Raw genomic sequence first — 15,786 nt, 5'->3', positions numbered from 1 at the left:
AGAGGCCGAACGGGAGGAAGGGAGGATGAGGCGCCCTCCGAAGCAATCCCGACGATGAGAAGGGGGAAGGAGAGGAAGGCAGCGGTCCTCCTGGACGCGCCGGTTAAGTTAAGCGACCCGCGCAACTTGCGAAGCCGGCGGAGCGAGAAACGAGTGGGGTTTGGGTTTTTTTTTTTAAATTTGAACTGCTCTGTCGGCCGCGAAGGGGAAGCGGGTCCCGGGCCGATGAGCCACCCTTGCGCCGGTTGCCATTAGCGACCCGCGCATCTTGCGAAGCCGGCGGATCGAGAAACGAGTGGGGTTTGGGGTTTTTTTTTTTATTTGAACTGCTCGGTCGGCCGCGAAGGGGAAGATGCTCCCGGGCCGATGAGCCACCCTTGCGCCGGTTGCCATTAGCGACCCGCGCATCTTGCGAAGACGGCGGAGCGCGAAACGAGTGGGGTTTGGGGTTTTTTTTTTAATTTGAACTGCTCGGTCGGCCGCGAAGGGGAAGCGGGTCCCGGGCCGATGAACCACCCTTGCGCCGGTTGCCATTAGCGACCCGCGCATCTTGCGAAGCCGGCGGAGCGCGAAACGAGTGGGGTTTGGGGTTTTTTTTTTAATTTGAACTGCTCGGTCGGCCGCGAAGGGGAAGCGGGTCCCGGGCTGATGAGCCACCCTTGCGCCGGTTGCCATTAGAGACCCGCGCAACTTGCGAAGCCGGCGGAGCGAGAAACGAGTGGGGTTTGGGTTTTTTTTTTAATTTGTACTGCTCGGTCGGCCGCGAAGGGGAAGAGGCTCCCGGTCCGATGAGCCACCCTTGCGCCGGTTGCCATTAGCGACCCGCGCATCTTGCTTCGCGAGAAACGAGTGGGGTTTGGGTTTTTTTTTTTTTAATTTGAACTGCTCGGTCGGCCGCGAAGGGGAAGATGCTCCCGGGCCGATGAGCCACCCTTGCGCCGGTTGCCATTAGCGACCCGCGCATCTTGCGAAGCCGGCGGAGCGCGAAACGAGTGGGGTTTGGGTTTTTTTTTTTAATTTGTACTGCTCGGTCGGCCGCGAAGGGGAAGATGCTCCCGGTCCGATGAGCCACCCTTGCGCCGGTTGCCATTAGCGACCCGCGCATCTTGCGAAGCCGGCGGAGCGCGAAACGAGTGGGGTTTGGGGGGTTTTTGATTTGAACCGCTCGGTCGGCCGCGAATCCTCTCCCCGACAGGGCGGGAAGGGGCTCCCGGGACGATGAGCCAGCCTTGGGCCCGGAGCGAGGCGATGCTGGTCCTGCTGGTTTGGGGGTGGGTGGCGGGCGGGCCGGGGGCGTGGGGCCGCGTGTACCGGCTGCGCCTGGCGGTGGACGAGGGGCTGCCGGCGGGCACGTTGGTGGGGGCCATCGGGGCCGGGCTGCCGCCGGGGCGCCGTTGGGCGGCGGGCGGGTTCCTGCTGTCGGAGGCGCCGCCCGACCTGCGGGTGGAGGCGGGCACGGGGCTGATCCGCACGGCGCGGCGGCTGGACCGCGAGCGGCGGGCCCGCTACGCCTTCGCCGCGGCCACCCGGCGGGGCGCCGTGGTGCGGGTGGCCATCGCCGTGAAGGACGTGAACGACCACCCGCCCCGCTTCCCGCGGCCCGCCGTGGCGCTGCGGGTGTCGGAGGGCTGCCCGCCGGGCACGGCCTTCCGCCTGCCCGCCGCCAGGGACCCGGACGCGGGGCTCTTCTCCACGCAGGGCTACGCCCTCCTGTCGCCCGGCGACGGCCCCCTCCGGTCGCCCGGCAACGCCACCTTCCGGTTGCCCGGCAACGCCACCCTCCCGTCGCCCGGCAACGCCCCCCTCCGGTTGCCCGGCAACGCCCCCGGACTCGATCCCTCGCCGTTCCGGCTGCGCTACGCGGGTCCGGAGCCGCTGGAGCTGGTGCTGGCGCGGGGGCTGGACCGCGAGGCGGCGGCGGGGCACCGGCTGCTGATCGAGGCGTGGGACGGGGGCCGCCCCCGCCGCAGCGGGAGGCTGCGGGTGCACGTGCGCGTCCTGGACGAGAACGACAACCCGCCCGTGTTCGAGCGCGGCCACTACCTGGCCGCCGTGCGGGAGGACGCCCCGCCGGGCACGGCCGTGTGCCGGGTGCGCGCCACCGACCGCGACCGGGGCCCCAACGGGCGCGTGCGCTACCGGCTGCGGCCGGGCCCCGCCGGGCCCTTCTTCTCGGTGGGGGCGCGCAGCGGCCTGGTGCGGCTGCGGAGGCCGCTGGACCGGGAGGCCCGCGCCCGCCACCGGCTGCTGGTGGAGGCCCGGGACGGCGGCGCCCCGCCCGAGGCGGCCGGCGCGGCCGTGGCGGTGGCCGTGCTGGACGTGAACGACAACCGGCCCGCCATCCGCCTGCTCTTCCTCACCGAGGGCGGCGGGGCGCGGGTGTCGGAGGGGGCGCGGCCGGGGGACTACGTGGCGCGGGTGTCGGTGGCGGACGCGGACGAGGGCGCCGGCGGGGGCCCCGGCCGGCTGGCCCTGGAGGGCGGCGGCGGCGCCTTCGCCCTGTGGCCCGGCGCCGGCCCCGGCGTCTTCTTCCTCCGCGTGGCCGCGCCCCTGGACCGCGAGCGCCGCGACCGCTACGAGCTGCGGCTGGTGGCCACGGACGGCGGGGTGCCGCCGCTGCGCGCCCGGCGGCGCCTGGCCCTGCGGGTGACCGACCTCAACGACCAGCCGCCGCGCTTCGGCCGGGCCGCCTACGGCGCCGCCGTGTCCGAGGCGGCCGCCCCGGGCACCGCCGTGCTGCGCCTGCGGGCCACGGACGCCGACCAGCCGGGCACGGCCCAGGCGAGCCTGCGCTACGCCCTGTTGCCGGGCCCGGGCCCCTCCGGCCCCTCCGGCCCCGACGTCTCCGTGCCCTTCGCCATCGAGCCGTCCAGCGGGCTGGTCCGCACCACGCGGGCCCTGGACCGCGAGGCGCAGCCGCTGGTGGAGCTGTGGGTGGTGGCCCGGGACCTGGGCGAGCCGCCGCTGTCCGCCACCTGCCGCGTCCGCGTGGCCCTGCGGGACGTCAACGACAACGAGCCCCGCTTCCAGCGCCGCCGCTACGCCGCCTCCCTGCCCGAGCACGCCCCGCCCGGACACTGCTTCCTCCAGGTCGGACCCCCCCGACGGGCACCGGGGGGACCGGGGGGCGGGGGGGGGTGATGGGGGGAGAGAGAGAAGATGGAGGGGGAGGGATGGAGATGGAGGGGGAGGGATGGAGATGGAGGGGGAGGGGTGGAGGGGGAGGGATGGAGATGGAGGGGGAGGGGTGGAGGGGGAGGAGAAGGAGGAGGAATGGAGATGGAGGAGGTGGAGGGGGAAGGAGGAGGAATGGAGATGGAGGAGGTGGAGGGGGAAGGAGGAGGAATGGAGATGGAGGGGGAGGAATGAAGATGGAGGGGGGAGGAGGAGTGGAGATGGAGGGGGAGGACGAGGAATGGAGATGGAGAAGATGGAGGGGGGAGATGGAGGGGGAGGGGGGAGATGGAGGGGGAGGGAGGAGATGGAGGGGGAGGAAGAGGTGGTGGAGTGGGGAGGAGGAGGGATGGAGATGGAGGAGAGGAGGGATGGAGATGGAGGAGAGGAGGGATGGAGATGGAGGAGAGGGGAGGAGGAGGAGGAATGGAGATGGAGGAGATGGAGGGGGGAGGAGAAGGAAAGGAGATGGAGGGGGAGGAGGAATGGAGATGGAGGAGATGGAGGGGGAGGAGGAATGGAGATGGAGGAGATGGGGAGGAGGAATGGAGATGGAGGAGATGGGGGAGGAGGAATGGAGATGGAGGAGATGGGGGAGGAGGAATGGAGATGGAGGAGATGGGGGAGGAGGAATGGAGATGGAGGAGATGGAGGGGGGAGGAGGAGATGGAGGGGGGAGATGGAGGGGGAGGAGGGGGAGGGAGAAGATGGAGGGGGGAGGAAGAGAGGGAGCAGATGGAGGGGGGAGGAGGAGAAATGGAGAGGGGGAGGAATGGAGGGAGGAGGAGAGGGAGGTGATGGAGGGGTGGGGGAGGAGGACAAGGACCATGACTGCAAGACTGTGCTGATGGTAGCGGTTGTTGAGGCCCGGGAAGCCCATGTCCCATTTCCTTAATGGCACTTCTTCTGGTGTGAAATTTTGCAGTGCGGCTTTTTTTTCCAGCCCCAGTCAACGTCAGAAGTTTCCTAACCTTTATTTCAGAAGCTGAGTCGCTGCTGTCCAAAAATTTCACCTCAAGTACCACCCCTAGCAGGCCACTAACTCATGTACTGCTGCCTTCTGCCTCCCCGTGCGCGCACACACACAGACGCACCCCTGCAACTCCAGTCCCTCCATTTTTTTGTTTCTCCTCTTCCCATTGGTACAGTCTGGGTGTGGAACTGGCAGGGGCCTGTGCTCAAGTGATATGCTCTGCCGTTCTCACTGTCCTCTGCCATTTTTTCAATCGATCAATCAGTGGTATTTATTGAAAGCTTACTGTGTGCAAAGCACATTATTATGCACCTGGGAGAATACCGTACAGCACAATTAACAAGCTTGTTCCCTGCCCGTAACGAGCTTCATTTTTTTCCCCCACAATTCATCTTTTCATTATACGTTTTAGGTAGAAGGAGGAGGGAGTTCCAGGCAGGACAAGAGCGAGTGCAAGGGCTTGGTGTGGGAGAGTTGAGAGTGAGGTACAGGTTCAGTTAGAAGGTGAGCTGGGAAGGAGTAAAGTGTGTCAACTGGAGAGCAGCTGATGAAGAAAGAGATAGTACATAAGATGGAAAGAGATGGTGGTTAACTTTGAAGCCTGTGCTACAGACCGTCTGCTTATCAGTAAGTAGTCATCGCAGGTTTAAGAGAGTGAAGAAACATGCACCAAGTCATGAGGGGAACCATTGCAGGTTTGAGGAAGGGGAGAGCTATACACCGAGTGATGAGGGTCACCAATGGAGGATTGAGGGAGTGGGGAGCTTGTGCCAAATGGTGACTTGAGAAGACGATTTGGGCAGAGGTGTGTAATATCCTCAGTGGTATTTATTGAGTGCTTGTGGAGAATACAGTACAACAGAGTTGGTAGACGCATCCTCTGCCAACAGTGAATTTATAGCGTACTACTGATTGAGGAGTGTCACTTAATGCCAGTTTTTCCTTCCTGGAATGCCTTGCCCCTCTTTCCCCGTAGCCAAATCATGACCTTTACTCTTTCCAAACTCTACTAAAGTCCTGCCTCTTTCATAAAGCCATCCTAGTTTAACCCCAACTGACTTAACGACTCTAGATCACTGGAACCGATTCTTCCTTGCCCGGGGTGTTTTCGAATAGCTTTGGCAGGAGGTTGGATATTTTGGCCATAAATTAGTTTGTCTGGAAAATTCTAGTGTGCACTTGATTGTACTACAGGTCTGACCTCCTACTCACTTGCTGTACTTTGTACCCCAGCAGAAAGACTAGCGGAAGCATTAAAAGGCAAATCTTCCTTTGCAAAGGTTTTGGGCCCCTAAATCTTTGTGACTGGATTGAGGCTCATTCATCTTTATGATGGGCGACTTCATCATCATCGTTCATTCATTCAGTCGTATTTACTGAGCGCTTACTGTGTGCAAAGCACTGTACTAACATTTGGGAGAGTACAACACATCAGGACAGCATTTAGCATGAGGAGTGCATACCTAAAATCAAAACAAATTTAAATTGACAAGGTTACTCAAGTTTTAACATTGGAACATTTTTAAAATATCTAAAATTCTACTCAAAATAAATGGATGTCCAGATTTTTAAAAATTATGTCAAAGTAATTTGAATAAAGAGGTGCCTTAACATGTTCTCAGTGATGGAAGAGAGGAGGGTAGACTGGCGGGGGGGCAGAGACCTTATTCACTGACGGTGTACTGTAATCTCCTTACGGGCAGAGTTCACTTCTGCCAACTTTATCAAATTGTGCCTTGGTGTACTGCATGTGGTGCAGTTCTCTGCCCACAGTAGGCATTCAGTAAGGACCGGTGTTGATTGGTTAATCGGGATCTCTGGACTGTGTAGCTGTAACCCCAATCACAGTCTGATGGTTGTGAGATGTGCTGCTTCAAGAAAGCAAATTGAGAGTACCGTCAACTCCCTGGCATCTCCCAAACATGTGCCTCGTTTTGTTTCTGAAAATATTTCCCTCTGAATTATCGTGGAATTTTACCATTATGTTATGCCGCATGATAACCAAGAAAGGCTTCTTTGCAGTTTTTGATTTCTTGATAGCATCAGCTAGATCAGGAACTTGGAGAGTTGAAGTTGTTTCCAGCATTTCACATTGGCAAAACTTGCTTCCGTGGGAAGAAGAAATCCCCAGTGTTTTTACGTTTTTGCTGGTGTTTGCTGAATGCCAGTCATAAAAGAAATTGTAGGTGCTTGATAATTTCCGGTGTTTATTTCCAGGATGATTAGGAAGAAACATGCTGTCAACAAAAGCTTCCTCTCAGGCCAAACTATAGTCCACAAACAATTTTATGTGGACTTTATAAGCAGAAGTTAGAGGGTTTTGTGCAGAAACGTGCCTTGCCTGACATACAAGACTCAGCCAGGGTGTAACAGTTGGCAAAGTGGAAAAAAGGGACCGACCATCTTTTTGGTAGTGCTTTCTTTTCATTAGGAAAACAACGAAATTTATTCTACCAGAACCCGTCTCTTCACTACACACTTGGGAGAGGATGCCCCTAGGAAATTCGGGAATGTTCTTCTGACCATGTGAACCCATTTGGGACTTGTATTTCCCAAGCGCTTAGTACAGTATTCTGCACGCAGTAAGCGCTCAATAAATACGATTGAATGAATGAATTTAGTGTGACGCCTTGTCAGAAGAAAATGATGGTGCACCATGAATGGGCTGTGGGACACAAGCAAGAACTACAAGTACTACAAGGAAATTTGATCTAAACGAGGAGTCTGAAAAGATTGGAAAACGGGGATGTAAATTTTTTAAAATGTTGATTAAGTATATAGTTCTCGTGTAATGCAGGAATTCTTTCTTGAAGAATCTCGGTTTAAGAAAACCAGTCAATCAGTGGTGCTTATTGAGTACGTAGTATGTGCAAATCACTATACTAAGCATTTGGAGGGGTAGATATGTTCCCTGCCCACAAGGAAAAAAAAGCCTAGAAGGGGAAACAGACATTAAAATGAATTATGGTTATGGACGTTAAGTGCTGTGGGACTGAGGATGGGGTGACTATCAAGTGCTTAAAGTGTGTGGATCCAAGTGCCTAGGCGACCGAGAAGAGTGAGGGAGTAGGGTGATATGATTTCAATAAGGTTTTGAGGGTAGAGAGAGTGGTGGTTTGTTATATAAGAAGGAGGAGGAAATTCCAGGCCAGAGAGAGGACATGGACAAGGGGTCAGTAGCAAGATAGATGTGATCGAGGTATAGTGAATAACTTGGCGTTAGAGTAGTATAATTACAACTGAGAATGTACGTATGTAGGAACACCAAATACACACCCATAAACATGCGTACGTACACACAGACACAGACACACAGACAGACAGACACACACACACACACACACACACACACACCCGCCCACCTCCCACAACGCCCCCAGACTCCATCCTCTCCTGGTTCTCCTCATCTCTCCAGCCGTTCATTCTCAGTTTCCTTTGCGGGCTCCTCCTCCCCCTCCCATCCCCTTACCTGTAGGGGTTCCTCAAGGGTCAGTTCTTGGTCCCCTTCTGTTCTCTATCTACACTCACTCCCTTGGTGAACTCAGTCTCTCCCATAGCTTCAACTATCATCTCTACACTGATGACACCCAAATCTACATCTCTGCTCCTGCTCTCTCTCCCTCCCTTCAGGCTCAGGTCTCCTCCTGCCTTCAGGACATCTCCATCTGGATGTCTACCCGCCATATATAACTCAGTATGTTCAAGATTGAACTCCTTATCTTCCCTCCCAAACCCTGCCCTCTCCCTGACTTTCCCGTCAGTTTAGATGGCACTACCATCCTTCCCGTCTCACAAGCCCGCAACCTTGGTGTCATCCTAAACTCCACTCTCTTGTTCACCGCTCACGTCCAATCCGTCACCAAAACCTGCCGGTCTCACCTCTGCAACATCGCCAAGATCCGCCCTTTCCTCTCCATCCAAACCGCTACCTTGCTGGTTCAGTCTCTCATCCTATCCTGACTGGATGACTGCATCAGACTCCTCTCTGATCTTCCATCCTCCTGTCTCTCCCCACTTCAGTCTATACTTCACGCTGCTGCCCGGATCATCTTTGTGCAGAAACGCTCTGGGCTTGTTACTCTCCTCCTCAAAAATCTCCAATGGCTGACAGTCAACCTACACATCAAGCAAAAACTCCTCACTCTGGGCTTCAGGCTGTCCATCACCTCGCCCCCTCCTACCTCACCTCCCTTCTCTCCTTCTCCAGCCCAGCCTGCACCCTCCGCTCCTCTGCCGCTAACCTCCTCACTGTGCCTCGTTCTCACCTGTCCCGCCATCGACTCCTGGCCCACGTCATCCCCCTGGCCTGGAATGCCCTCCCTCCGCACATCCGCCAAGCTAGCTCTCTTCCTCCCTTCAAAGCCCTACTGAGAGCTCACCTCCTCCAGGGAGCCTTCCCAGACTGAACCCCCTTTTTCCTCTCCTCCTCTCCATCCCCCCGCCCTACCTCTGTCACCTCCCCACAGCACCTGTATATACGTTTGTACAGATTTATTACTCTATTTTACTTGTACATATTTACTATTCTATTAATGATGTGCATCTAGCTTTATTTCTATTTATTCTGATGACTTGACAACTGTCCACACGTTTTGTTTTGCTGTCTGTCTCCCCCTTCTAGACTGTGAGACCGTTGTTGGGTAGGGACCGTCTCTATATGTTGCCAACTTGTACTTCCCAAGCGCTTAGTACAGTGCTCTGCTCACAGTAAGCACTCAATAAATATGATTGTGCGAATGAATGAATGAAAATGCTCTACTAGTTTCAGTCTTTGATGGAAGTTCTTCAAAGCACCTTAATGGTCCTGTTGAAGACTGGCAAAGGAACTGTGGGAAAGGAGAGGAAAAACTACTTTACTTGAAAGAATGTTAGGTCCTTGTGGCCTGGGAGTACATCTTCTAACTCTATTGCATTACAGTTTCCCAAGCACTTTTAGTACAGTGCTGTGTACACAGTAAGTGCTCAATAAATACCATTGATTGATGGATTGATTTTCCAGAAAGCAAAGGGGCTGAACTCATATAAGGAATGGTTCTGGGTGGAGCTAAGCCCCCGAGTTCCCTTGAGACGAAGGGGAACAATCTGGAGCTGGTTTTTTTGCTCTATAAATGCTAAACAGTGAAGAGCCTTTTCCTCTACCTCTGAAAAGTTGACTCCACAAGTCCACATTCCCTGACTAAGTTGATGGAAAGGTAGGCCAGAGACGTGGGGTTGATCTATTTTGGAGTTTTCTGGTGTCAGATTTAGCTTGTAGTTTTAAAAGTATGTTTGAATTTATGCTCTTCCATTCTTTTCAACTGAATCTGATTTTTAAAAAATTACTTGTGAGCAGACATGGGTATTCTAGAGTTTTATAGTTCTTCAGAGTATTCAGGCAGTGACTAGATTTTGGCTAGATTCCATATCTCTCTTTTTCCTTTTGAATACCTGATCTTGAGAAGGACTAAGGTTTCTCATTTTAAATATTTTAGTAATGCAGCTCTTATCTAACAATTAAGGTATAGATACCGATGTATACCTACCCCACAAGCACCTCCCCCTGCCCTGCTCTGCCTGACTCTCTACTTTTGTGGGTCGTGAGCTGAAATACAGAATCAATTTTCCAGGTCTTGGGATTTTCTAAGGTGCAAATAACAGATGATGTTATGGAAATACTTGGGACAGGATACTGCAATGTCTTTAATACTTATATTCATGCATCCGAGAGAGATGTATACTGTACCTGAAACTTATTGAGCCATTTTTTTTTTTAATCCAAGGTGTTCTGTCTCTCTCAACTTGAAAAATAAAGACTACTGTAATGTGGCTCCTTGAGAAGCAAAACTTAGAGTTGTGGAAACCTTTTTTTATGGTATATTTTAAGCACTTACTACATGCCACGCCCTACACTAAGCACTGGGGTAGATATAAGATAATCAGTTTGGACACGGTCCCTGACCTACATAGGGCTCACAGTCTTAACCCCCATTTTGGATGCTTTTCTAAAGTCTTCTACCGAGCTATTGTTGAAGACAGCGTTCTAGGCTAGGTGGGTCATTGCTCTAACTTGGTCTACTATGTATTTATGAATTATCAGCGTTTTTCTTCAGTAGCAGGATGTTTGGCTTGTGTGTCCAAGTAATTGTCTCATTTCTCTTGTGAGGGCAACCTTAGCCATAATTAAGGATATATTCTTGAAACTAGGGATTAAATTGTTTTCTTTAGGTTTCTTCGGTTTCAATTGTTTGGTCAAGTAAATCATCACTTGAAGTGAATATGGAAAGACTATTGTTCTCAATTTATCTTGCCTTGTGCGTTTTGGAATTCAAAACAACTTATTTACATAAATATTGGCCTTGACTACTTAAGGATTTGTGTTTACATTCACCAAACTATGAGGAAGATGGAAGAGTAGTCGTAAGTGTTTGTTCTAATTTACTGTTCTTTGAAGTGTAAATTATTTCAAGTCCTGAAGAAGTGCAAAATCAGTTTTGTTTTGGAAAGCGTAAACAAATGCACCAATTAACAGCCCTGGAAGACCCTTAAACTTGGGCAATGACCTGTGAGATTCTTTCATTTTTTTTTTTTTACAGTGTTTTCAATTTGTCATTTTTATGTCTGTTCTACTTCCCATGACTTTTTCTGTCTTACCACAAAGAGGGGATAAAAAGGTGAAATATACAGTAGACAAAGAACAAATACATCTTTACTTTTCCTTACTAATTTTTTATAATATAGACAAATGGAAGTACTTTACTGTGTAAGTGATTATTCATTTGCTGTTAAACTTATTTGAACTTGAAATACTTTAAATGTCTACATTTCATGTTCGCTTCTGGTGTTGCTTTCAATTTTTTTTAAATCAGTGAAATTAACTATAATTTTGTTTTTACCCTTGTGCACTGTAACTTGATTTAAGCCCGGATAAAATATCAGTAATTTAAGAATGATTTTAATATATAATTTTTATGTGTACATTTCTAAGCACTTTATTTTCACAGTGTTACTTTTTGCATCGTTTTTACCAAAAAACCCCACATTATACTGAAAGACTAAAATCCTTCATTATCTAGGCAGAGCAGATTTGCCATTTGTTATGCAAATTTAAAACAGTCTTTAATTAAAGTCAGCGTAAATGCCTAAAAGGCAGTGTTTTAAGTCAAATATTATTAACCATGTCATCTAAAAGTTAGCTAGTGTTCTAAGGATTGCTGCAGGGAATTTCATTAGTGGTCTGGTGAAAGAGCCCTAAAGAAGTGCATTATAACTGGGGAATGCTGTGTTCATACATTCAAGCATTTGGGAAGCGGCGTGGCTCAGTGGAAAGAGCACGGGCTTTGGAGTCAGAGGTCATGTGTTCAAATCCTGTCTCTGTCAATTGTCAGCTGTGTGCTTTGGGCAAGTCACTCAACTTCTCTGGGCCTCAGTTCCCTCATCTGTAAAATGAGGATTAAGACTGTGAGCCCCACATGGGACAATCTGATCACCCTGTAACCTCCCCAGCGCTTAGAACAATGCTTTGCACATAGTAAGCGCTTAATAAATGCCATTATTATTATGATTATATATGTCTGCCCTGTATTTTTTTGATAGTTTGATAGTTGATAGTTTGGGTGGTAAGGGCATATGCGCAAGTGTGGCTGAAAAGACAGACACTCCCGGCTGGGCCTGGATTGTTTGCATTTAGGAATAGATCCATGCCCATGGTGGATTTGTCACTGCAAGGTAGAGGTTCTCCAGGTGTAGTCCTGGGATGAGACCAGAGGCACAGTTCCAGGTGTCTTTTTTTTTTTTTTTTTAAGGACAAAAATTTACTCCTAAGTTGGGTTTGCTGGGAGACGCTCCTGCCTCTCCAGTAGTGGAGAGATCAATGTCTAATGGAGAGAGGAATGTCCTGAGCTGCTAACTTAGGTAGAACTTGTGTTTAGGGGCAAGGGAAGTGGGCACTACCCCACAAGTAGGGCATGTAGTTGGGTTGACTTTCCAGAAGGACTGCTAGTTTGTGCAGAGCCATCCAGTTCTTTTCCTCAGTCTCCCCCGTGACCAGCAGCAGGCATTGCAAAACTGTTGAATGGGGTTAGGGGCGCAGAGTGGAGAAGCAGCATGGCCTAGTGGAAAGAGTACAGGCCTAGGAATCAGAGGACCAGGGCTCTAATCCCACCTCTGCCAGGTGCCTGCTGTGTGACCTTGGGCAAGTCACCTAACTTCTTTGTGTCTCAGTTCCCTCGTCTGCAAAGTAGGGGTTCAGAACCTGTTCTTCCTATTTAGACTGTGAGAACCTTGTGAGACTTGATTACCCTGTATATATCCCGGTGCTTAGTACAGTGCTCGACACATAGTAAATGATTAACGAATAGTACAATTAGCTTCTTATGTGCGGGGAATGTATTTACTAACTCTGCTGTATCTTACCCAGGTGTTTAGTACAGTGCAGTAGTGAGCCTCAGTTACCTCATCTGTAAAATGGGGATTGACTGAGCCCCACGTGGGACAAATTAATCACCTTGTATCCTCCCCAGCGCTTAGAAGCGTGCTCTGCACATAGTAAATGCTTAACAAATGCCATCATTAATTAATTAACAGTAATCTGTGCTATGTGCCCTCAGCAACATGTCATTGTTGAGTGGGGTACTTTTATCAGCTGTGAAAACCTCTGAGAATTAAATTTTAAAATGTATGTGTTAGTTTTATAACTCCTTACCAGAGAACTGGAGCAATGTAGATGATGGAATGATTGTAGGGTTTTCATGATTATACGAAGATCTGGAACTTCCAGGGGTATCTGTACAAACAGGCATGTGGATTCCTCTCACACCCCCACACAAATTCACATTTCATCTTACAAAACTAATGCGCAAAACCACATGATGTAATTTTTACTTGACATCAAATGTTTAGACTCCACAGCGGGTTAAAGTGCAACAAAATCTAATTCGTTGGTAAGCAAGGCAACTCTTAGATTGTCAACTCTTCGAAGGCAAGGATTGCGTCTTTCCTTTTCTTTGTGTCCTTTAAGCATTTAGCAGAGTGCTCTGCAGTGAAAGACAGAGCACAAGGTTTTCCGCACTCAACTTTGAAATAACCAATATGAGGATTTCAGAGCACGAGGGTTTATCGCAGGGCACTAACATCATCATCATCAATTGTATTTATTGAGCGCTTACTATGTGCAGAGCACTGTACTAAGCGCTTGGGAAGTACAAATTGGCAACACATAGAGACAGTCCCTACCCAACAGTGGGCTCACAGTCTAAAGTTAACAGGCAAGCAGTTGACTAGCTTGTCTCCTGAATCTCTCCTTGTCTTCCTCCCTGTCTACCCCTTCCCCATCGACCCCCCCACCCCATCGACTCACTTCCCCCAACCACCCGCCAGCTAATGACATCCCTATCTACCCCTTCCTCCCATTCCCTTCATTCCCTATCCACTCCTTCCCTGTGGACTCCCTCCGCCTCTGCACCTCCCCAACTTCTCTAAGTCAGTTTCACACCTTCTATGTGTATCATTCAGTAATAGCGTATGGGCGTATTGAGCATTGATTCAGTAGGAACTGTATCTGCTGATCAAAGATTCCTGGTGTGTGAAAATAACCCTCACACTGTGAGAGAGCCTGTCAGCCAAGCATTCTAAGGACTGGTGTAGATACAAGAAAATCAGGTCTCACATGGGGTTCACAGTCTAAGGAGGAGCGTCTGCTGTGTGACTTTGGGCAAATTGCTTAACTTCTCCGTGCCTCAGTTACCTCATCTGTAAAAATAGGGATTAAGACTGTGAGCTCCCTGTGGGACAGGGACGGTGTCCAACCTGATTCCAGCACTTAGAACAGTGCTTGATGTATAGAAAGTGTTTAACAAATGCCATGATTATTATTATTGTTATTATTATTTATTCCTGAATCCTCATTTTGCAGATGAACTGAAGCATAGCAAAGTTAAGTGACTTAGCAAGGTCACATAGTAGGTACATAGTAGAGCTGGGATTAGAACCCAGGTCCTCTGACTCCCTGCCCCTTGCTTTACTCCCTAGGATATGCTGCTTTGTGAAGGAAGGGAGGGAAAGAGAGAGAGAAACCCTTTTTCACGTGGGGAGTGGAAGGAAGATGGGCGCCATAGGTAGTCTCAAGCCTACGAAGGGTTGTCAGCACTATGGGTTAATTACTCATGGGTTTTATTTTATTTTTTAAATCTAGGTGCTCAGAAGCCAGAGGAGATCAATCCAGTTAATCAGTCAATGGTATTTAATGAGCATTTATTATGTGCAGAACACTGTACTAAGTACTTGAGAGAGTACAGTACAATAAAGTTGGTTAGACATGATCCCTGCCTTCAGGGAGCTTACAGTTTAAAGTACTTCTTAGAGAAGACAGAATAGCCACTTAGTGAATGAACTTCTGTATTATTATTATTCATTAACTAATAATGACAATAATAATAATAATTTTGTATTGAGTGCTTATGTGTGCAAAGCACTGTGCTAAGCACTTGGGAGAGTACAATAGAACATCAAACACATTCCCTGCACAAAATGAGCTCACAGTCTAGATGGGGAGACAGACATTACATAAATAACTGGATAAATAAATTACAGGTATATACATGTGTACCATGGGGAAGGGAGAGAGGATGAAGGAAGGAGCAAGTGTGAGTCGTGCAAAAGGGAGTGGGAGAAGAGGAGGGCTCAGTCAGGGAAGGCTTCCTGAAGATGTGCCTTCAGTAAGGCTTTGAAGTGGGGGAGAGCAATTATCTGTCTGATATCAAGAGCCCTAACTAATGTCTGAGCAACTTGAAAGCGTTTATCAATTCACATGGGCATTTTCATTCCAAAGAGAAATTTTGCATTTTCTAAAATTTTTTTTATTTCGCATTTCTTCCCTGGTGCAATCCTAGAAGCCCACTTCTACAGCATCACTTTGGGCAGTAAGTGCAGCCTCACAGACCTTTTGTGTTGCAACAGGATTATCTCCATTCCTTCCCTGAAAAGATGAAAAATCACTAAGAAGTTTCTTTTGGTGGAATTAATTTCAATAAAAAGCAGAGGCTTTAAAACTGCAGAGTTTTAGTTAAAATCATTATGTGAAAATGGCCATTAAGGCAAGAAATTTGAGAGTACAGATTTTCAGTGTAGTAGTTGAAAAAGTATCTTTCCCCATTAAAGGAAGTTGAATTGGAAGACCCCTACCATATTAGATGATCTAGTCAATATGTTTGCCAACGGAAGATTGATTGATCTTCCCGGTGCATTTGTTGGCCCATTTTTCCACTTTGCTTTGAAGTTGTGATGTTGGCTCGGTTTAGTTTACTAATAAATCAACAACCTGACAAGCCATTTCTTTTAAGAGTACAAACGTGATCAGGGAGTTCATTTCTAGAACAGCGTATAAGAGCAATTTGACTATGATTCTAGTTTCACTATAGGTAGTTGATATTAAGGATAAAATTAAGACGAAAAGGTCTATATTTACTAAGGATTATTTATACATGTGTAATCTGATCTGCAGCCAGCCAAAAGGCTCCTTTTGTGGTTTTATGATCTAAAAAGGCATTGTAATGTTAATTAGTTACTTCTTGTAAATCCAGACCACTTTATTTGCCCAAGGCCATACTTTAAATAGCAAGTAGTTTTCTCCAGTGAGTGGCAGGACATAAAAGAAGTATTGCTAA

General features: G+C 49.6%; 1 protein-coding gene across 1 annotated transcript in view; it reads left to right on the top strand.

Moving 5' to 3' along the window:
* Positions 1 to 1,218: 1,218 nt before the first annotated feature.
* Positions 1,219 to 15,786, top strand: part of DCHS2 (dachsous cadherin-related 2) — a 149,226-nt gene continuing 134,658 nt past the window's right edge. The window contains exon 1 of the mRNA XM_038755050.1: positions 1,219 to 3,090. Coding sequence (XP_038610978.1) covers positions 1,219 to 3,090 — 1,872 coding nt within the window. The remainder of the gene's footprint in view (positions 3,091 to 15,786) is intronic.

Source organism: Tachyglossus aculeatus, chromosome 12 (genome assembly GCF_015852505.1).
Source record: "Tachyglossus aculeatus isolate mTacAcu1 chromosome 12, mTacAcu1.pri, whole genome shotgun sequence".
Taxonomy (NCBI): Eukaryota; Metazoa; Chordata; class Mammalia; order Monotremata; family Tachyglossidae; genus Tachyglossus; species Tachyglossus aculeatus.
Note: the sequence above shows the minus strand (reverse complement) of the source record. Positions and strands in the feature narration are given on the sequence as shown.